The 23,943-nt window shown below is 46.5% G+C and overlaps 1 protein-coding gene across 5 annotated transcripts in view; it reads left to right on the top strand.

The window, feature by feature from the left end:
* LOC135921783 (dermonecrotic toxin LsaSicTox-alphaIB2i-like) overlaps window positions 1-23,943 on the top strand; it is a 37,651-nt gene that overhangs the window by 12,768 nt on the left and 940 nt on the right. For all 5 annotated transcript variants that reach the window (XM_065456134.1, XM_065456123.1, XM_065456108.1 and 2 more), the window contains 4 exons: window positions 5,707-5,938; window positions 8,219-8,350; window positions 10,038-10,157; window positions 22,076-22,313. In XM_065456134.1, coding sequence (XP_065312206.1) covers window positions 5,707-5,938; window positions 8,219-8,350; window positions 10,038-10,157; window positions 22,076-22,313 — 722 coding nt within the window. The remainder of the gene's footprint in view (window positions 1-5,706; window positions 5,939-8,218; window positions 8,351-10,037; window positions 10,158-22,075; window positions 22,314-23,943) is intronic.

Here is a 23,943-nt window from a genome sequence, read left to right as displayed (position 1 = left end):
GTTTAATATTTGTTTCCTTTAGAGCACAATGCAGTCAATCTATACCGCTATATATAATTAGTAGGCCCTAGAAGATACCATCAAAATCCAAGACGTCACAGCCCCCAGGTGCGGGTACTGGAGTAGGCGTCGCTACCCGCAGTTTGTTCTTGCACTTTTTCTGGCTTACCAAACGTCTTATCGTTGCAAGAGTGGTGTTTTTGGTGTTGTAGAACGGTAATTTACTGATGCAGAAGAAATCATTTTTCTCTTTAGTGTACCTTTAATGCAGCACGTATAGAGAAACAGAAAGCTGTATCGGGAGTTTTTCATGTTGCTCCACAATTTTCTTATTGACACTTTTCATCTAAATATAATATTTGAGAAGTTGATCAATTTATTAGGGCTAATTATGCATTCAGGCGGAACGAAAAGGATCTGAGTATCACGAATGCGACGGTAAACAATATTACTTTGAATTAATGACCTTGAATGAATGACGAAACTTACTTTTATTCGGCGAACCTGTGCCCACAAAAGCAGCCTACACTTAAAGCACAACGATAGCGGCGAACAGAGTCGGCGATTGTCGAAATCTGATCTGCCGGTCAAGCGCGTCGGTTTTTATACGCGAGCCATCGAACGTTCCATAGCAATCACTGATGCCCGCGTGCCTTGTGAACCTGTGAACTTGTGAACCTGCCCTCGCTACGATGCCCAATGCCTCTATCTGCGGGCAACATTACATCGACTGGATTCGAGACCGTTCACCGAGTCAAAAATGCTCGGACTGTGCCCACACCCGCCACTAGCTCGAAAAGTGATTCGCCCACAGGTGCAATACTTGAAGTGCACCGGCTTAAGAGACCGTTTATAGTGTCCCTCCCACACGCAGTCAGTGCTTACTCTCTCCCTTCCTTCCTTTTTCTATTCCCCTTTCCCCCAACCCCAATGTAGGGTAGCAAACCGGATGTTCTTCTGGTTCACCACCCTGCATTTCCTATCCTTGTTTCTCTCTCTCTCTGTATCGGTGTCTGCGTCGAACTGCGCAAGCACCGGGGACGCTTGCATGCATCGTTTGAGTTCTTGAAATGCGTCGGCCTGTGGCGTTTCCCATTTGAATTCGACGTCACATTTAGTTAGATGTGTCAGCGGCTCAGCGATCCTTGAAAAGTCCTTGACAAAGCGCCTGTAGTAGGCACACATGCCAAGGAATCTACGCACTGCCTTCTTGTCGATGGGCTGCTCCAACTTTGCGATGTCAGCTGTCGCCTGCGAGTCGGGGTGGACTCCAGATTTGCTCATGACGTGGCCCAGGAACAGAAGTTCATCGTAAGCGAAGCGGCACTTTTCCGGCTTCATAGCACTAGCCCTGATGGCTTGATGGCGTCTAGTACTGTCAAAAGTCGCCTAAGGCATAGAGTTTCTTACAATAATTACTGGAGGGAACCCTGGCGTTGTAGTCGTTGTACCACCATAGGAATTGTGGGAAATACATGGATTTGTCTGATCTTTGTGCTTGTGCATTCAGACGTTCTTGTGCCTTTGTATATTAAGCTTATAAATCCCATTGTTGTAAATTTCAACGCGATCTGTACTCTCCGAAGTGCAGAATATGCCACTAAAACGCACAATTGCTATTATTTGCAACGATAGAGCTTGTCCAGGTGGCCAAATCGAAACCCGCCAGGCGTCTCAAGGCACTGGCATGCCCGCGATAAATAGAAAAGGGCGTTTCATTCGCTTGTCGATACATGCGTCCGTGGCTTAATGGATTCAATATCAGGCTTCCGTGTTAGAGTTCTTGTGTTCGAATCCTGCCATCGGGCAATATTAATTATGTTTATTTAATTGTTTATTACACAGTACATTGTTGAAAATGACGAGTTTACAAAGCTGTTTGAAGCCAAAAGGATGAGGTTTAGGCAAGTCCATGTACTTCCCATAATTCCCATGCTGGTACAACCACTGTCATTAGAGCTCCCGTAGGCACTAGCGCGAGAGTTCCCTCTAGTAATTAATGTATGAAACTCTATGGCCTAAGGTGATCGTCGAAATTTCTGGCGAAGACGACGACATCAAAGTAAACAAGACAGATCTGCCACTTCAACCCTGCTATTATCGTGTCCATGACGCGGTGGAACGTTGCGGGCGCTGAGAACAGTCCGAATTCAACTCGTAGAGGCCGTCTGGCGTGATGATGGCGCACTTTTCGCGATCTCTTTCGTTGGCTTATACTTGCCAGTAGCCAAACTTGAGATCTATCGACGAGAATATAACGTTGCAGAGCCGATCCAATGCGTCGTCTATCCGTGGGAGGGGATAGACGTCCTTTTTAGTGATCTTGCTCAGTCAGCAATAATCGAGGCAGAAACATAGGGTTCCGTCCTTTTTCTTCACCAAGACAACAGAAGATGCCCACGGGCTTTTCGACGACTGGATCATGTCGTCGCGCAGCATTTCGTCGACTTCTATAGATTCACGTTCTCGCCTCGAAACTCGGTAAGGGCTCTGGCGGAGTGGTCGAGCTCACTCTTCGGTTATTATTCGATTCTTTGCGACCGGTGTTTGACGAATTCTCGATGGCGTCGAAAAGCAGCCTTTGTATCATCGGAGACGACTTCTGAGCTGCTGTTGCTTACTCATGTGGAGGCTTAGATTTATATCGAAGTCTGGTACGGGAACTATAGTCTTTGGGGTAGATGCGGCAGAATCCGAGTAGACGAACTTATTACCGGATTGCACAATTTCCTCGGTGCACGTGATCATCGTGTCAGTGTTGATGTGATTGAACTCCTCCTTGAAGTATGTAAGCAACACTTTCGTTTTTCCTCCGTGCGCTCGAGTGATCCCTCTAGCGACCCAAATTTCACGGTCGAACAGTAGACGTTAGTCACACTCGATGACGCCTTCTACGTCTGCGGGTGTTTCGGTGCCGACGGAAATAACGATGCTGGATCGAGGCAAGATGCTCGCTTAATCTTCCAGCACATTCAAGGCGTGGTGACGACGATAGCTCTCCAGCGGTATCGCTTGGTCTTCCGACAGCGTTATCGACTTCGACTTCAGGTTGATGATTGCGCCGAGTTGGTTCATCTGTCTTCCTTGAATAGTGGCGCATGGCGGCAGGTGGCAAGCTGGTGGTGGTGGTGGCGGACGACGGAATTGCGGCGTTACAGGGCCCTGCACGGGCTCAGAGGCGGACCTTGACGGCGGGCGACGGCGGCGTAGGTCATCGCTTCCGGCACGGGCAGCGCCGATTCGGGCTGCACTTCGGAAAAGTCCAGTGACCATCGAAGGAGAAGTTTGTAAGGGTGGACTCCCGGTTTTCTAACCAGATCCTTGCAGCACTTTCCAAGGAGTACATATGGCGTAGCTTTATCCTCAGAGATCCAGTTGTTGAAGGTTGAGATCCTTTCGAAGGCTTCGAGCCAGGTTTCTGGATCCTCCGACAAAGCTCCACGGAAGGTTAAGGGGCTCCTTGGGCTGTCGAAGCACGATGGGGGATGCTGGGACTGTCATTGGGGTTGATAGGCTGGCCACGGTCTTCCTGGTTGTATCGGGCAGACGTTCTTGCTCCGGGTGCATTCCTTGCAGTCTGCGGCTAGCTCTCTGGTGTTGGGCGACGTTGTTGCTTTCTTCGGTGTTCAGGCTTTGTTTGCGTCATTGCGGGGGCGTTCGGTGTATGAATGCACTAACACCTAGCTCCACCAGATGCCCCGTAGTAGTGACGGTGAAGAAGGTAGCCACGTGGACTTACCTTTTTTGGGTGAGTGCTTTTCACCAGATGTCACGTAGTTGTGACGGTAATGAACGCAGTAGCAATACTGTGAATGATGAAACTAACTTTATTTGGGCGAACCTGTGCGCACAAAAACAGGCTGCACTTAAAGCACAACGATAGCGGCGAACAGAGTCGGCGATTGTCGAGATCTGATCTGCCGGTCAAGCGCGTCGATTTTAATACACGAGCCATCGAACGTTCCATAGCAATCACTGATGCCCGCGTGCCTTCCAGAAAGTTCTACGCCATTCGCGGGTGATGAAAAGTGCGCAGAAACCATCGACGATGATTGTAAATGTAAGCGAATAGCCGAACCATTTTTGAAAAGCTACTCCACTTTATTTAAGTAATGATGTGCTTGAATGGTGTTGTACACTCATTGCAGTGAGGGCATTTAGGTAGCCGTTGTCATTTTATTGCGCAATTTCATGGCGAACAGCGGCACTAATCAGTACTTCTGCAGCGGTGCTAGATCCCTCTCATGCAATCTCCACAGAGGGAGAGGGCGGAGGGGAAGAAGGGGAGGCTGTCCCACCGCAACGCTCCGCCACAGTGATACCCAACATTTGAGAGACTACCCAAAGCTCCTGCGCGAAGGCACGTGCCGGCAGCACAGAACGTTCGCTTCGACGTACAAGTCGGCTACGCGTAGCGGACGATGTTGCTAAGTCGTGTCTGGAACGATGCCTAGTTTTAAACCTACACATTGTCACCTATTGCATATTTACATAAACCCCGCGAAAGTCCCGATTGTTTAATGACAGGTGATAAACATGTTATTTACCGTTGCGAATGCCATATCTAGAACTTGTAAGTTCTTAAGAACTACGTTCGCATCGAATTTTCTCTTCTTTTTTTTTCGTTAAGATATTTACTTTTGGCGTTCGGCCAGAAACACGCCCCCGAAATTCAGTTGGGGAAAAACGCACGCCCTTTGCACCGGTGCGAGCGGCGGAAGTTCGCCCTCCAACCACTGGCAACCGACCTCGAACACCCGACCATGTAATCGTGGGAGAGCCCCCCTCCCCCCTTAAAATAAATATAGCAAAAAGGACCTATTCGCCTGCGCAAAAGATGTAAAAAAAACATCGACGATGATTGTCAATGTAAACAAATAGCCAGAACGAACGAGCCAGCAAAAGAGGGAGGGGGAGGGGGAGAAGAGAACAAACGATCGTTCACTGAGTCGAGTCACTCCACCAACCATCGACCACCGACCATCAACCAATTACCAACCATAACAACGGCCGAAAAAACCAAATAAAGTTCTTCGTCTTAATAGCAATGTCCCGTGCTCTTGCATCGACGCAATGAACTTGCGTTCAAATTATCAGTAAAAGTTCGATCAGCACTTCACAAGCCTGCTGGTCCATCGGGTGGGTTTTATACGTACAGCTAATTTCGTTTTTCATATTGCGACACTGTTCCAATGACAGCAATTTACTAGCAATCTTTTTTCGGTCGTTTTGAAAGGCGCTGTTGCAGCAAACTGTAAGCGCCTAAACTTCGTAAAATCACAGGGATATTACAGTCGACATCATAGTTTCTTCGCAAATGGCCTTCCCCCACGGAAGCACTTCAAAATTCATGCGGCATTCCTGAGATCCACACTTCAAATGTAGTACGCAAGTTGAAACGGTTTTGCGGCCGCGAAATCTGTAACCGCTCGTATGGACTCCTAGATTTACTTCTCCCGGCAATTCTGTCTTCTTTTTTCTTTCTTTCTTTACTTTTTATGGTGGTGTTGTGGCTAGTTATTCGCTACAAACGATCCTTTTTCATCAAAACCGCACCTGTTTCCGATTGCCGCCGCAATGCAGCGATGTTATTGTTTGCTGTCCCTAATTCATGATTTCGTATCGCTGTAGCAACCCAGCCCCCTCTCGGGCAATGAATGCCTTCTAACACTCACAATAGAGGCAATTATTTCTCCTGCCGTTCAGGTGGGCGCCTCCGACAAGAGGCCCGTGTACAACATCTACCACATGGTGAACGCCATCTGGCAAGTGGACGAGGGCATGCAGCTGGAAGCCAACGCCATCGAATCGGACGTCACCTTCGACAATAACGGCACCGCGTCCTGGTTTTTTCACGGAGTGCCGTGCGACTGCCTCAGGTGGTGTGAGCGTTACGAGCAAGTGCCTGCTTTTCTGCGGTACCTCCGGCGAACAACAGGTAACGTGTCCTAAAATTGTAAGGAAAAACAAGAAAATCACTTCGCCATTTTTTTTTAGTTGTCATTCTTATCAAGCACGATAATAAAGAGCTTTAGCTCACCCGTAAACGTTCACATGAACTTTCGTGGAATACCAGGTTACTGAAGACGTGAATTACAACATTACAAGAGTAACGCCAACAGCGACATTTTGTGACGTTTCATCCAAACAGAAAGCGTTAGACAGGATTTTGGTTTACAGGGGTGCTCTCACCGAATAACAAATAAAACAAGGACAACGTGTCATCGAATACGTCGATACCGATAATTTGTGCCGACAACTATGCAGAATACACTTGGGTACTGCAGTAGTAGTAGTAACTTGCAAGAAAGATCATCAATAGAAGGATATTTGCCACGGATCGATAATCGGCCACTTTCTGAAAGCCCTTATTTAGGCCCAGAGCCAAAATAATTCTTGCCAAGCCATGAAGGCCACTGCAAGTTTTTTGAGATGCCGAATTTGCAGTAAGTGTTCCCGGTTAACTATATATTTTTTTTATTTCTGCCTTTTCTTTTCGTATTATCGTCATCTTTGCTTTCTCCTTTTCCTTTTGTTCGCCTTTCTCAACGCTGAGTAGCTGGCTAGAACATAGTGGTTCAGGCCAAGCTCTCAGCTTTTATCACATAGTGAATTTCGCTCTCTATCTCTCTGTGTCCTTTCTAGCTTAATGCTGCGCCACCATGTCGTGCCACCAACCCGGCCCCCTCAGGTTGGCGTCTTCATTAAACCAGCATTCCGCAAAAGGCAATACGTTTACGGATGACGGCGCCACAAGCAATGGAACTACAAATCGCATGCATACCGTTAAGACACAGGAATGCAGGATCCAACAAATTAGTGTAGCCGTAATTCTAGCTGAGATTCAGAGGAAGTAGTGTAGTCGACCAGGTTCACGTAATGCGTAGAACAGGTAGATTTCCGGCAGTCTAAAAGGGCAACAACAATGACTGCCAAGGTAGCGGAACCACAGTCGAAGAAGCAGATATCTAGATATTGCGAAGAAATTAGGAAATTTAAAAGCACAGAATGGAGTCGGCGGATCCAATACAGGTGTAAGTTACATGGGACAGGTCTTCGTCCTTTAGTGAAGATGAATTAGGCCGGTGATGACTACGACTTCTTATTCATATCGAAAACTCACCTCTAATTTTGTGTCTTATGTGGTGACTATGCTACAAAGGCAACAACTGTTGAGCAACTTATTAGTCGTTTTGAGAAGAGTTGTTGCAGCTGTAGTTGAAAGTGCAGTCAGAAAACTTTCCAAAGCATTTGGCATATTCTAATGGACATACAGTGTACGTGAGCTGTCAAGAACATGTGTAATCTCACTAGCGGACAGTGATACGTGCACATTATTGAAACGTGTGTCTGCGTTTTGTTTTTGGGCAAACCTTGTCAAACATATTTCACCAGCGCATCAATCTTCATCTGTATTGTCCGTATAAGTATGCATACAAAAAAGAGATAAGTTTGCTGGTTCCGTGCTGAAACATTGTCAAGCAAGTCGGTGAAAGAAGTTCATCAGACGAGACGAAAATATGTTTCAAGAGCTTTTTCAGGAGTCCGCTGTGAACATTATACATGTTCTAATACATGTTTTTTTTTTTTCAGCTCTCGCGATCTTGCCTCTCCATGAGAGTAAGGTTTATGCAGGAACAAAAAATACTAGAAGGGAGCAGGACGTAAGGCAGCTCCGCCGACCTCTGCTGACGCGACCCGTCCCATCCTTCGAATGTAGTACACTCTGCCTCGAGGCCCACCTGGACCTTGAATCTTAAGAAACAGGCCCTGCATGGTTGCCTGACCTTCCAAAGTATTGCTTGGTTGGCGGTAGTTTTGGGACGCCCTAGTAGATATCGATCGCTGTCGCCACCCCCTTTTCGCTCTACTCTTCCCATACTGCTTCACGCTCGACGGACTGAAATGTCGCTAGAAAAACAAGCGAAAGCAAGAACATACTGTTTACTTTTTTTTAACTGCAGTACGCAAATAATGAAGGAAAGGCAAACGAAAGCGCACGCATAAACATTGCACTGGTGGGAGCCGAACCCAGAGGTTCCGCATTACCCGTGCGATGCTCTATGATTCGTTAAGTTGAGAGACGGCGTTCTGAATAGCTTGATCTGAAAGACTGGATGGTGCAACAGGAAGGCAAGGAGGTGCATCTTACGAGCCCACGCATAGTTGACATTTACATTTTGTGTCATTTTAATAAAGTAGCAATCTTTCCTTCCAGACGGAGGCATATATGAAAAACGTCTCGCCCTGCTAGTTTTGGACCTCAAGACTGGCAGTCTTTATCCGGACAAGAAGTACGTGGCAGGCGTCGACATTGCGAAAAAGCTCCTGCATCATCTGTGGCTTGGAGGTAGGAAGGCTGTATTCGAAATGGTATTGCTAATGACGGCTAACTACCGTTATCCAGTGAGGACGGGAGTAGAGTTCACGGAGAAAGCTCCGAAACTTTGTAACTTCACGCCAGGGGGGCTACTCCCAAGCCACCCACCTGACGCGAAATCATGGCCTCCATGGTGTGTTACAGTACTCAATCTCCTATCACGCATTAGCTGAAATGGAGTTTGCAAAGGGTATTCCTAGCAGTATAAACTGATTTAGTGTTTCTCTCTTGTGGTCCCGTTAATGGCTCGACATCAAGATGATGATGTGTGGTGTTTTATGGCGCAAAGGCCAGGTTTGGTCAAAGAGCGCCTCGACATAACGGATCGATGGATATGCGTATAGGAACCCATTTGAAACGAGATAGTGGCTGCTGCCACCAAGCTACTTTGATTAGCTAGTATAGCTAATTTAAGAAACTACAAGTTGTTTCGAAGCCAAAAAGACGAAGTCTATGCAAGTCACTGTGATTCAGAAAATTCTGCCCTGAGCTTAACTACCAGGTGGCGCGCGCAATTGCCCGCGCAAGGCGTGTTTAGAGCCTGAAACTCTGAGGATGAAGCACCGCTAAAGAAAGTCGCAGAGGCACAGGTGCTGCATTGAGGACGGGAAGCTAGGCGAAAGTTTCACACCGGAGTGTTTTACTTTAAGGCTAACATAATTTTTAAGAAAGCCCTGTGACACAGCAGAAATCTCATTGAACTGGATTACTCGAACGGGCGGACATTATTTACGCTGTAAATCAAAACGAATGTTTGATAAATTTACAATATTACACTGCTTACTTTATCGCACAGATGGCAATACACGAGTTGAAGCAGCGCTTTCACAAGGCACAGCCATTCCGATCGAATTACGAAATTGGCACCAGTTTTGAGATTATCCCTGTCAAACTTGCGGTAAAAATGCACTGCTGTTCCACTTGCTTCCTTTTTTTAACAAAACGTCTTTTATACATTGATCTTGAAAAAGTGCTGGAACACCAATGAATTTCGTGGTAACTTTTTGGAACGCATATCTCGCGACCGGTGTAGTCCTCGCAATTTCTTCCAAGTGACTTTCAACGTCGCCAGTTGCAATTCGTAAATTCCATTATCGTAAAGTAATTAGTTTAAATGTTAATGATACATTGGTAGGTAGTCAAATAATCATTTTGATTTCTCGTGCAAGTTACATCCGCCTCTGAGAGTATTTTAGCTCAAGAAGTAGAATTTTGCTGTATATTCCGCGAGTTTTTTTTATTATGTTAGCGATAAAAAAAACATTTCTGTACAACGTAATGCCCTCAGCCCCAGATAGACGACCCGAGCACTGATATCTATATGGAGCTTTTGGTTTCAAGTCGGGCCACGCAAGATTAGTTTTGAAAAGGTAGCCACAGCGACTGTTAAGGCTTAGGATTTGGCGGAGGACAATTTACCTCTTAGGACGAGAGGATGTACTCGTTGCATGCCTTTCCAGTTATGGCAAGGTGACAACTGGATGACAACTTCACTTGTCACCTGTGTATACGCACAGGTGAGAAGTGAAACTCCGACGGAGTTTCACTTTTACCTGTACGTGTCACTTTGTATAGAAGAGGTGTGCTGCTAGCTCGGTATGTGGTACATAGATTACGCGATGTCCTCGCCTATCATGTTGTCATACTTTTGCTGCAGTCTCTGTCACGAAGGCGATGAACGTCCTCCTGGCAGTACCCAGCGTCGACGATGCAGAAGTGTTCCGGGGAGCGGTACTTACCATCCATCGCCAAAGGCCCGACATGATCGACAAAATAGGTAACCATCCCGTAAAACAGCATCCCCTGTTAAAGTAAGCATGTGTCAATTCGTGTCATGATGTTAAACAAGGGAAACTTCAGGCATGAGCCAACGTTTCGGCAAGACTGGTCTTTGTTTTTTTTTTGCAGAAGTTTGCCTAACGGCATAGACGATTGTGTCTCGCCGATATACATCAGTAAGGCTCGCCGGTTGGGCTCATGGAGCTGGAAATCGTAGTCCGGTGGTCTCGTGGGATGAAGGCCCACATCTTGTAGGTGGTGTCGTCGGATCTGGTTTCGGCTAGGGCAGGTCCTCAAGAGATGTGTTATTGTAGCTGAGCATGCTGGAACTGACCTTAATATGGCAAATCAGTTCCTCGGAAATCCGCCACCGGCAGGAAGTTTCACAAAGTGCAAAAATCGCCATTCCCGTGGTAGTAGCACGAAGCTACAAATGAAAGATGTGTTTTCTCAGAAGGAAAGCTTCGTAGCCGAAGAAAAATTTGTCCTAGTCCGGGGATGGAACCCGGGACGAACGACTTCTCGGGGCGGTCCTTCTACCATCTTAACTAACCGGGAGGTTAGCAGTTCACAGAGCAAGTCCGAATTACTCGAACATTTGAAGCGCAGAAGGAACTGAAAGTACAAATCAGTTCTACGGAAATCCGCAATGTGGAAAATTTTTTATGAATTGTAAAATTGTCATCCGTCTAGGAAGTGCGAAGCTACAAAAAAAGGCCATGAAAACCGATGTGGGTTTCCTGTGTAGTTTCGGGCTGTGCTCGGTTTAATCACACTTTGTCTTTTTCAAAAAAACTTGTCTTTCTCAGTTTGGACAAAAGCACGTCATCTGTCTGACGAAGGGAAGTTCCTTAGTAAAAACGTTGGCTCCGGTATGGAGTTCCCGTCCTTCATTCGCAGTTGATCGTCCCAATACTTGGGCCGATCCCGGAGATAGTGCAATGCCGGGCCGACCCGCGGCGGAGGTGCAGTTCGCCATTAAAGGGCCCACATACACACCTTCGCTGGTCATCCTTCTTGACAGAGTGGAAGGGCACTGAGTTCTTTCGCTCGCTACATGATACGGTACAGCAGCACGTGACATGTTAGGACCTTTGCGCATGCACGTTGTATACCGAGAATTAATGTAGCAGTTACCGGTGGTAACCGTAACAGCCATACTAACCGTGACCAAATATAGCGACAGGGCAGCGCTCATACGGCGCCTACCACTGGCTTCGATCCGAATTCACGCTTGTAACTGGCTCTCCACCCTGTCAGCAAGAAAGAAGTGGCAAAATCCATCATCACTAAGTCTCCTCTCAAGTTGAGGTCAAATCATTAGGTATGATTTTTCGTAATTGTTGAGATCGGCTGTTTTGTTTTCACTCCGCTAGAACTACAGACACGCCACCAAGGCGTAAAAGTGGTTTGATTTCTAGTTTCTAGATTTCTAGTTAATTTCTAGGTGTCGCCACAGCATTAGCATTGGTGATACGTTGACGATGCAAAACGCTAAAAAAGCCTAATTGTTCACTGTATCAATAATTTACTGTGTCGTTTTAGCGACATAGTAAGATACGGTGCGTGATGACGGCAGATAGCAAACGCAAAGTAGGCGCCGAGCAGATGCTGTGGCACAACGGAACATTTGTAAGGGCATTCGCCCATACTACTTGCTAACGAGGCTGCAAGGTAATTGCAGGGAAAGTGCACAGGTAAATCGAAGCCCTGCTGTAGCATGTATATAAACGCAGCTTATGGTTACGGCGTCGGAATATTTTTGGCGTCAGTGCACCAATTTTGGAGCATGTATCAGGATGGCAAACAGACGCTGAGCAGACGACACGGCGCAGAGGAGCACATCTCGAGGGACATTCGGCCTTCCTATTGGCTAAGAATTCTTTAGCTTCCACAGTGCTGCAACCAGCTTGTGAAATGCAGTATAAATGCGTCATGGTAAGGTCAAATCAAAACGCGTCAATTGTATCAACACGCTCACTTGCATACGAGGGGTTCATGCTTTCTCATTTACAACTCGTAAGAATTGCTTCGATATCCTTGGATTTTCACAGCGAAGCTGTTAGCCTTTAGTTTGTCGGTATTTTTCGTGTCCGTGTGCGCGGTTCTCGCAAAAATGTGGGCAGATCCCGGACACCATGGAAGAAGCGGGCGGAGCTTAGCCTGTTGCTTCTCCGAGAGGCATCACATGACGTCATCAGGTGACATGATCTCCTGTCGAATACGCCATCGCGTGACGTCAAGTTTGACGTGAAGAAGTCATTTGATTACGACATCAGGCGATACCGTCACGCGACGATACCATTATTCTCGCACATTCGAATTACATTCCGAAGCTACCATATCAGCGGCTGGTAAGTCGTACTTCACGAATTTTCTAACATGATATACTTAGAGAAATTAAATTATTTCTGTTTTTAAATCCAATACATAGTATGCACGTAAGTCATTCAAGGATATTTTGCGACTTCCGGTTTACGGCGGCACCATGATGGGGAACCTATAGGACTATGCGCGCGCCTGTTGCTAAGGTTCCCCAAGATAGCGGAAGGTAGCGGAAGCAGACGACAACAGCGGATGTGACATCACGTGCATACTATGTATAACGCACTTGCGCTTGGCGAAGGGCCTGGAAGAATGAGGCTGTATGCTGCACTTCAGCACACGTGCGTGCGCGCTTGACGAACGTGTGCACGCAGTGTATATTTCCTTGATGCGTGGGCACTCTGTCCGTTGCATCTGTCGTACAGCGTTTGCTGCGACCGCAATCGATATTATGGCAAAAACTGCCCAAAAACCGTACCTCCACCTAACGGCAGCGGCCACACGAACAGACCTCGAACGGCAGCTGGTAAAGGGCTTTTTCCGCGTAACGGAAAAAAGTTGGAGGACGCTTAAGCTACGCCTTTAGGCGTGGAACGCGATAATAAAGATCCCTGACTACTACTACTCACGCTTCCCGGCAACTGCAGCTTATGCAACACTAATTTTCACAAGGAAACGCTGGTGGGGAACGATATGCACGAAGGCGAGCTTTCTGGTAGAATTTCGGGCTCCTGCGTGGGCAGCGATGCCACGGTGGCGAGCGGCTTCTGGAGGTGTTGCAAACAACCGGGCGCGGCGCTTCCTGGTTTTTGGGGGTTCTGCGCGCAAATCTCGCAAGCCATTGCCCCTTTATGAATGGTAGAGAAAGATATATATAACTTTATTATGTCCCTAATGGAGTCCATGGGTGGTGGGAGTCGGGAGACTAATCCCCAGTCTCCCTCTTCCTCAGACGGCGGCCAATCCTTGCTTTCTGGCGGCGCCTTCGGCCATCCGGATGGCCCAGAGCTGCTCCTCTGGGTCCAAGCTGAGCAGCAAGGTCTCCCACTGGCCGGCCGTAGTTATGATCCGTGTGTTAGTGCGTTAGGTGTTGGTGGGTGAGGCTTTGGGGCATTTCCAGATAATATGATCGAGGTCAGGTCGGGCCTTGCACGCTTTGCAGAGTGGGGAGTATGCATCGGGGTAAATGCGGTTGTAAAGCACGGCGTTCGGGAAAGTTCCCGTCTGAAGGAGTCGCCAAATGGTGGATTGATATTTATTCAGTGTTTTGTGTGCTCGGGGGTAGCGTAACCGCTTTAGTGGGTAGTGCGGGAGAATTTCTCTGAATGTGACCATTCGGTCCCGCGCGTGACCGCGATGTAGAGCAGAGTGCTGGTCGGGATCGGAAGAATCAGGCGAAGGATGATGCGCCCGGTGTGCGAGAGCTCGGGCGGCATCGTGGGCGGCTTCGTTTCCAGCCAGACCCGAGTGACTAGGGGCCCAGATGATCTGGACGCGGCGTCGCCTTGAGGGAGGAGTGCCAGAGAGTACCTTCTGTGCTTGGGGCGCTATCAGTCCTCTTGTGTAGTTGCGAACGGCCGTTTTTGAGTCACTGATGATGGAGTATGCATTGGTAGCCCCATAGTCCAAAGCGATGGCCGTTTCCTCTCTTTCTTCGGGTTGCGTGGTGAGTATTGATGCGGCCACAGCGAGGCGGTACTGCGAGCCTGCGACTGCGACGACCGCCATGGCGTTTTGGTTGGGGTATTCCGCTGTATCCACGTAGGCTACGTCAGCGGCTTGGTCGTAGCGCTTTTGTAGTTGTTTAACTCTTTCTGCACGTCGCTTAGGATTGTGTTCAGGGTGCATATTGCGAGGTATGGGCGGGATAACTAGCTGAGTGCGAATGTTTGGAGGGATGGGTACGTTTGGTCCGAATTGGGTGGTGTAGGTTAGGCCTAGGGTGCCTAGAATGTGCCTGCCCGTGGTGGAATTGGCGAGTCGTTCGTATTGGTTAATACGCTGCACTTCAATAAGCTCGTCTATGGTGTTGTGAATTCTGAGGGCGTCCAGTTTCTCGTTAGAGGTGGAGATAGAAAGATGTAGGGATTGTTTATCGGCCCTCTTGATCATGGTATTTAGTTTGATCTTGTCAGTTGCATTAAGGCTGAGGTACGCCTGGCGGTGTAGGTGATCCTGCTCAGGGCGTAAGTGGTTACCAGGCACATAAGGTCGTTTTCTTTCATTCCGTGATGTCGATTTGCGATGGGTGCGATGAGGCGAGTGGTTTGATGTACATGAGTATCTAATTGCTTGAGTATCTCCGTATTTCTGCCGTTTTATTGGATGCCTAAGCCATGGATACGAATGCTAGGTACATTAGGTATGCGTTGCTGGTGCACGTGGAGTTCAATCTCGGGCGGGTGAGGGTCTGGACGTCGACCTCCCCGACTAGGCTTGTAGAGAAGGAGCTGCGATTTCTTTGGGGAGCACGCCAGGCCGCGCGGTTCTACGTATGCAACAACCTCGTTGATGGCTTGCTGCAGCGTGTCCTGGATGTCCCCGTCGCTCCCTCCGGTGACCCACAGGGTGATAGAAACGCTGGAAAATGGGGCTTATGCTTTGAGTTTCCGCGTAACAGAATTATGTTTTCTCGTATATTGAAATTACAGTCCGACACTATCATGTCTGTAGGTTGTGCTTTCCCACGAAACACAAAACCTCTTAAAAACTTCTTGAAATGGCTACAAACGGCTATAGACGTCTTGGTCTATGATAAGACTGAAAATAGAATTTCTTCTAAACATAACCTCAGCACTTGGAATATGCTAGCATATATTCTATCTGCGGCAAAACCCACTACGGGTGTCACTAGAGTCTGTTTTGGTAAACGCATTCAGAATGTCTAACTCAAGAACTTTTCTAGATCTTTTTGTCTAAAAGTGCATAAAATGCCAAACGACGTGTTAAATGTGCGGTTACCGTCGGCCGTCGACGTTAGCGAATAAAAGACGCCTCAGACAAATCGAACTCGTTCGAAGCAACATAAGTTAATTGGCTTTAATATTAAATAATTTCACACCAGAACTTCAACAATCAAGGGCGTGTTATTGTTTTTCATACAGGGCGCGCACACGACGCCTGGAAACCATTCTATGCTCGCGCAGCAGCAGGAGCGAAATGCCGGTGTTGCACAGCGGTGTCACAGAGCCACCGCGCTGCGACCACTTCGGCGGCACAATCCATATTTGTCGGACATCTCATTCTGTGCTGGAAACACTGGGAGGCAGGAAGTTTGAAAAAAACGGCCACTCCCGCCCGCAATGTCTCGGTCGTGGGTTCGTTATGCCAGTTGTTCAAGCCGTTCTGTACATTTATACTGGATATTAACTGGAGTCATTTAGCTGTGCTGATGCTGTTTGCCGTGTGTTTTGCGTCAGTGCTTCGTGACATCGGCTGTATTACGTGTTTTCGCCGACGGCTTACTACCACAATGGCGGGATCTGCGTTCGCCGCCTTCGTGTCTCGGTGCGTCTTTGTACGTCGCACGTTCGGATAACACATTTTCCGGTAAGTGAAATACATTGCGCTTCGTTTTTCGTCAACAATGTGAATATATTTAGGTGTTACCAGCGGCAATTCTTGATATATGGGCTCTTCTGCCCTGCGAGATTTCGTCATTACTTTTATACGAGGGTTCTGCTTGTGTTCAGCCGTTCAGCACTACCGCGCTCCACGACTTCCGCAACAACAGTCAGAACTTTGCCCTGGTTGTTAGCCTGTGGTTAACGTAGCACGAGCCAACCGAAAGGAGTGCATTCGAAGATGACGCGCTGGCTGTAATGCTGAACCAGACTGAACTCGCCTTATTTTGTGTCCTTTTGTACTTACGTGTGCGCGCGTGTGTCAGTGACTATGCAGTTTGTAGCTATCCCACTTTGTAGCAAAACAAAAATTATAACTGCAATGTTTACTTCATCTATGCAATTCCAAATTAAATCGTCTGCTGATGTACAAATTTCACTTGTTTTGTTCTAAATAAGCAGCAAAACCTTTAACCTAGTAGGTGCTTCATCTGGGAGTGAAATCACGACAGCTTGGCATTTATTAATGAATGACTGTGACTGGGTCACCTTATGTGTAATTGCAAATCTGCCTTTCAACTGACTTGATGCTATCTTATTTTGTCCCTTTCACTCTATAGACGGCTGGACACCCTTCTTGTACCTTGGCGCTAGCTGGATGACGGGACCTCATAATGATCAGTGTAAGCCAATGTACTGTACCCTCTCTGGTCCTCCCAGTGCTTTTTATGTGGGTTAAGGCCAGGGAGCGCTTCGTGGTAAAATAGCTAGTTGGTGTCTCACCAACGGCCATTTTTTAGCTCTGGTCCATTATAAGCTGCCACTATTATAACCAATTTCTCAGTGCCAGTGTATATACACAGTTCTACTAATAATTAGTTTCCCTAAGCCTTACAAAATTTACCTGTAGGTAGTCATTGCTATGTAAGAACTCACAAATTAACTCTGCTGTGTCATAGAAGTATTCCATACATGAGTAAAAATTTTCTACAACAGTGTACATTACACCTTGCTTCCCTAATGCACAAATGTATTCAAGCCAGTATTTGATTAGTTTGGTATTCTAAATGTTTTCTGTGTGATCTAGTTTCTTTACAGGAACTTACTGTACAGCATCAGCAAGCAGTCTTATTTAAGATTTATGTGTGCTGTAAAAGGTGTGCTTTGCCGCTAGAATTGATAAAACATGGGCCAAGGCTTCCATACAAGGACAAACTTCAATTTCGTTCTACCACCATGAGCACTTGGCTGGTGCTTGCAAAATGAATCGCATCAAGTAGCTTGTGCCAGACTGTTTTTTAACCTTATTTTGAGGAGATCACAAAGTGATCTGTGGATGCGCCTGCGTCTGAGATATAGATTGCGCTGCAACATATGTGCGTGTAGAACAGGCATGATGCTGAGGGTTCCAGCAGTTTGCAGAGGTGCTTTTAAAATTTTGTCATGACTGCGATTTTACCTGTGCTGTTTTTTATCGCCTATTTCAATAATATCATTGGATGTGTTATCAGAATTTATCAATCTATTTGCCCTGGCCCATTAGGCTGCCACATTTGCCTCTTCACTAGGTGGGCAATTATTCTGCATGGACCATTATTTGAATACACCTTTTTGTGTGCAGTAGCTTCTCAGTTGCAAGTCAGCATAGATGCTCAGAATTACCTGAGAGTATAGATACACTGATAATTTGCCACCTATACGAATCACTTCGCACTTTCTCACGCAAACAGCATGTTAACACTTCCAAGTCAGCGGGCAATGTTATCGTTTGATCACATCATGATATACTTTCAACTTTGTATGAAGCATCATCCAAGGTGTTGCATCATTTGTGTGAGGTATTGCCCGAAGCCAATTAGGGTCACTTGAAAATATATCAACAAAAGTGATTGATCCAGCTAGGAGTGTTACTTTGGAACACTACTTTATCACCAGTCCTCCTTTGCATGCTAGCTGCTTACTCTGTACTGTGTCATGTTTAAGTTTGAAAGAAAGGCAACAGCTAGGCAGCGCAAAATGCCAAACTTACTTTTGGTTCAACAATATAAGACGCTATTTAACGTAATTAAGTTAGTACATCATTTACCTGCAGAGTGAATTACTGTTTTAAACTGATTATATTTTGCAGGAAGCTTCTCAGACTTGTTTGACAGGTTGATAAGTGGCTTTTTAGCCACAAAACACCATACAATAATTTAAAGGCTGACTTTGACTCTGCTATGCAACTTAATGACTATATGCCAGGAACAAGGCCTCTGAGTTGGGGCGCTGGCTAACACTCCCAGTGTTCTACTAGGACACATAAATACCCAAAAAAGTGGATGGGAAAACGACGCCGCTGTAGCTCAATTGGTAGAGCATAGCACGCGAAATGCGAAGGTTGTGGGTTCAGTTCCCACCTGCGGCAAGGTGTTTTTTCATCCACTTTAATTTCCATGAATTTATCGTTTATTTAATTTATTAAGCACAAGTAATTTCCCCTATGTTGTCCTTGGTGTCAGTGTTTGTTGGCTTCTCATGATAGGAAATATACTAGTCATTTTAAACATCATCGCATACATACCTTAAGATACCCGTAATTTAAGAGAAAGGAATGCTTAAATTTATTTTTAATGTGAGCCAAACTTCTTACGTAGCACATATTGCTAATTGAAGTTCCAATTTCAACATTCCCATTTCCTCCCTTGCCCTTTTTTTCCTGTTCTGTGCAGGTATTGCTTTCCTATGTCTACAAGAACCGTCATGGGTGGCCTGTGACAGCAAGCTTTTGTGGGCAGCCAGTGCTTTCCTACGAAGGCTGGCCTACTCTGGCAGCGGCAGCAATCATCTTCAAGATTTATCGATGATCACCTTTGCTGCTATTTGTCACTCTTCTTAATTACACTTTCTGCATCTTTTCTAATCTATTAGGTAATAAAGTATGAGTATGTGACATGGTGTGAAGTTGATGCCTTGCTGCATTTTAGCTTGCAATCACCTTTTATGCATGAAAAGCTCATCATACAATTTATGAAAAAAATATAACAGCATATTATGATTTATCTTTCAGTACCTTGTAACATGCAACATACAAGGAATTCACTAATGGATGGTATGCCGAAGAACTGGCCATTATTTCTGCGTGATGCTGTGCAAGCATTTGGCGTTACCTTACAAGAGGCACCCGGAAAGTAAGTTACAATTTACTTTTAAATGAAGCATGGACATCAGAAAAAATATATTTATATTGCTAGTTAGAGTGGTTCACAGAGTGTTTTTCCAGATGTGTACTATCCTTTATTTCTTAATTCATTGCAGCACAGTGTTCTGTTTCGTATACTGGTGTAAGGCTATTGTGCCCCCTGTAGCTGAAACCAGGATATAATTTTTGCCTGAACTGCAGCATCACTGACAAAATTTTTCTTTGCTAGAAACTATTTCAATTTGGTGGAGACCCAGCAGGGCGAAGTTTTGTCAATAATGGTGTGTTTCACGCAGAGATGTTCTTGTTTAGGTCAATGAGTGAACATTGGAAGTATATCAGCATACAATACAGATCTTGTTTGATTTGCAAAATAATTCTGACAGGTGGCATTCAATTGATTGGTCTAATTAAAAAGCACAAATTGACCAATGAAGCTGTACTGCACTATTCCCATGTTTCACATCTGGAAAAACTACCTCTGCATCACTCTATCCGACAATATAAACTTTTTTTTTCTGATGTCCATGCCTCGTTTAAAATAAATTGTAACTGTGGGCAAACGTAGTGTTACTGTAAGAGCTGCCGCAAAAATTTGAGGGAATGTCTAATAAAAGTCTTCAGTTGTTCTTGTCAAGCTGTCCATTAGCCAACTTTTAGCGTAACGTTAGCAGGGCTAACTGAAGTACTTCTAGACGTCCATGGCTACAAAATGTCTCGATCAAGACAGCTACTAGGCTTTTGAATTAGCCGTTGAAGACATCTTTTAGACATCAAATAGCTGCTTGCGTGTTTCATGGGTTCTTGCCACTGCTCCCGCTTTCGTGGTCACCATTAATGAATAAATAAAGAAACATGAAGACGTAACCAACTTTACACAACCTACAGACATGATAGCGTCGGACTGAAATTTCGTATTATAACATTCTTCCGACGTATATTACCTTGAGAAATTCAATTATTTCAGTAACTTCCTTGCGCTACAAGAGGACCTGCGTGGTTGGGTATGCGTGGTTCGAAATTATTCTTGCCCAAACGATGGTAGATGCTGGACGCGGGACGCCCACGCGAAATTTTCTGCGACACGGCGCCCTTAGTGCTATCACGCTAGTATGTTCTCCCATATATTCCAATTACAATCTCAAGCGATTATGTCTGCAGCTTCTGTGTAAGTCGTACTTTACGAATTCTCTGGTGCAATATACTTTGAAAAATTGAATTAGTTCAATGAGGAACTTGGGCTCGGCGCAAGGGCTAGAGGAACGATCATGTATTCTGCACTTCCACACACGTCGCTTGTGGTGGTGGTGCTTGTCTAAACTTTGTCTAACTTTGGTCGTGCTTGTCGGCAATAGCTTCGCTGTACATAAACTTCCACAGGGTGGAAGGGAGGGGGATTCTTTTTCTCTGCCTGCATCGTTAATTTCTGTAGCTCATGAATACTTGTATTGCGATAGCAATTATATGGACACTCCAGGTGCATTTATGCCATCGCCATGAGGTTCCGTATGAATGAAAGTGTGTGAGCGTGAGCCGGCCAACGCAGTTCAATCATGCGTGTGATGGAACGCGGCCCGGATGCGTGCCCTCTCCTGTGGCGCTCGAGACAGGGGAGTCAGGCGAGGGGGAATGCATTCTTCTCCGGCGGCTGCTAGGGCGCCTCGATATCCTCCTCGCCCATCGCTCCGTACAGAGTGGAGACAACGCGGCGTCTACTACGGCGTTGGTCACGCGAATCGCGGACACTTTAGTAGCCGCCTTTAACGGACGCTGTAGAACGCGTTGCCGGCGCACGTATGTCTTGAAAGCGATCTGCGATGTGGCCAGAGTGCGTGCCCGCGCGGGCCTCACTTTCAAAGCATACTGCGATGTTTAATGAGTGCGCGCAGTGCAGGTATATTGCTTCGTATGCGCTCTGCTTTCGGCGTTTCGTTCGCGTTGAAGCGACAGATGAACGGAGGTCAATTGGCTCGCGGCTACTGCCGCGATTCTTAACTCCTTAGTTTTCACAGCGAGTTTCCGCGCTCATCAAGCGAGATGCGTTCATGTTTGCCTGTGCGCGCGTGGCACCATGCTGGTTAACTTAGTTAGAAGAAACTGACGGGCTGGTTGGTTTGAATCCATGATAGAATGCGTAAGCCCGACTGAACAAGAACCTAGAAAGAAGCAGACACACAAAGACAGCGCTGTCTATGTGTGTCTGTTTCTTTTTACGTCTTCGTTGAGTCACACATGCACATTCTATCATTGTTAATTTTGTTAATATGAGAATTTTTACAACTGTATACGGCCGATAGCGCTACTATCCTTACTTCGTACAGCTATCTACTAATTTGCTATCGAAATCAGTGCTTCGGCTTTCGGGCGGAACGGTGAATTTTTTTTTATTTGGGCTAAATATGACTGCCCAGCTCAGCCTTATTTTCTCTGGCTCAATGTTATTTGCGGCCCGATTGGATCGTAGGCTGGGGGAAGACAGACACAAGTGAAACTTTCAACTGGTTTTAATGATAGGAAGACAAGCTGCTTATATAGATATATAAATGTGACGCACGTAACATGAGAGATCGTGTAACATGATCATGAATTTTAACCAACTAGCCCAAACCAGTACTCTTCTCTGGCTAATTTACTTCCCTTTCATTGTTCACTCACTTTTTCGTTAGCCAGCATTTGGCTTCAAATTGCTAAGCAGCAAAGACCCGCCTCTTTCGAAAAAAGGCATCCGGTGAGCACTAAGCTGAGTGTTGGGTTTTCTTTTTTTCTCCAACAGCACGACTCGAGCTAAGCGTGTGCGAAACTTTTGGTCAAAATGATAGACCGATGCTGTTGCCCACAACCGCGCAGGATTCGACATCACCAATAACGAGGACCTGAGCACTATTGAGAAGTTGTACCGGCAGCTCGGCATACGAGGTCATCGGTGGCAAGGCGATGGTGTCAGCAACTGCGTCTCCTTCTTTCGACCTGCCGACAGGATGAACAGCGTCGTCGCAAACCGCGACGCGGGACAATCATCCGGCTTCGTCGAGAAAGCTTACCAGTGGACCATCGATATTCCGCAGCAGCTCCGACTGTCCCTAAGGTGCGAATAACTCTTTGTGTGTTGATCGAGCAGTTTAGGGGTTCTTTTAAACTCATCATCATCATATCATCATCATCGTGTGTCGGTGCGCGAGTCCGGCCTGCGCCGAAAACTCTTGAGAAGCAGCGAGAACTGAATCTGCCGGCGTAAAGCGAAAATTAGTACGTTCTCTCGTGATACCTTTAATTTTTTCAGAACACAACCGTCTTGCGTTATTTTTAATTAAATGAATCTAAGAAGATGCAGCACCTCTGAGATTTACCGGCTACTCGTCTGTGCTGGTGTGTGATAAAAAAGTGAGAGGCAACACTGAAAAAAAATCCGAGGACACCTAAGCACTTCTTACAAGTTGTGAATGCGAAAGCATTAATATCCCATCGAACGACTCTGAGCGGTCCTCCAAGCTTTGCGCTGCGAGTAGTGTACCATATCTGGACGTGCTGCCCGAGCCAGCAAGCAGCACAGCCCGCGATGCTGGCTCGGGCACCGCGCGCCGTTTTCCGAGATCGAACGGGGTGGCGTGGCGTCATGGCGATGCCCTCCCCCCTCACGCAACACCTGGTGCGCTATCCCCGCAGGAGGCGTCCCCTTTCGCCCGCTCTGACTCGTCCAGGCGCACTAGTGACGTGGCGTCGCAGCCAATGGGACTCTAGGTGCCGTTTCTCCGCTACAGACTACGTTCGCCGGCTTTTTCGCTCGATGAAGCATTCGCCACCTTCGCATCAAAAAGCTCTGCGGCGATTAAAAACTAAATACGAAAGAAGTGCGTTAGCTTAACATCGAACCTCTTTGAGGTCCCGGATCCATGACGCAAACCGCCTTCACCTCATTGCTAATTGCCGTTCAGGAGCTCACTCGACACACGTCCTGCTTCTTCGAGGAACTAACGCGCAAGTTCAGAGATGAGGTAACGAGGAGAGTTGCAGAATTGGTTGAACCGGCACCCTTACACATTCATTCGCCACCGCAGTCATGAAGCGAGTGAACCGCTACCTTACGCTAGTGGCAGCTCGTCTACATGGCACGGGTAGCACTGGAAAGCGTGGGCACAGTGTCAGACACCATGCCTCATTTGTGGTTGTTGAAGAGAACTGTTGTGAAAACACTGGGCAAATTTAAATTCAGGGTACGGCACAGTAAGTTTGTGCTCGTTCTGGCAGAACAAAAGAAAATAAAACATTGTGCAATTTAGGGACAATTGTTACACGGCATGTAGTCGCAAACCGATAATAAAGCTCCGCAGCGTCACGACGACAGTAGGCAAAATCACCACTTTTGTAAATTTCGCAACAACTCTGTGGCATCGGCGTTGCTCGAGGTCAATCCCGACCGCGGTGGCCGCATTTCGATGGAGGCGACATGCAAATTTAGAAGACTCTTGTCATTACGTTTACCTGCGCGCTAAAAATCACAAGTGGTCAAAATTCGAGTTCCTCAATATGGCATGGCGCTTTGTGAAATTGCGTTCTTGGCCCGTAAAGCCCACTAATTCAATCAATGTTTAATATTGCTGTTTAGATGCGATGCACGGTGTGAGCGAGCGAGCGAGAGAGAGAGAGAGAAAGAGAGAAAGGCTTAGAGATATGGAATGTAATGAGATCGGCCTAAGATACATTTCTCTAGCCAGCTA

The sequence above is a fragment of the Dermacentor albipictus genome, chromosome 8 (genome assembly GCF_038994185.2).
Source record: "Dermacentor albipictus isolate Rhodes 1998 colony chromosome 8, USDA_Dalb.pri_finalv2, whole genome shotgun sequence".
NCBI lineage: Eukaryota > Metazoa > Arthropoda > Arachnida > Ixodida > Ixodidae > Dermacentor > Dermacentor albipictus.
This window is presented reverse-complemented; position numbering and strand designations above follow the sequence as displayed.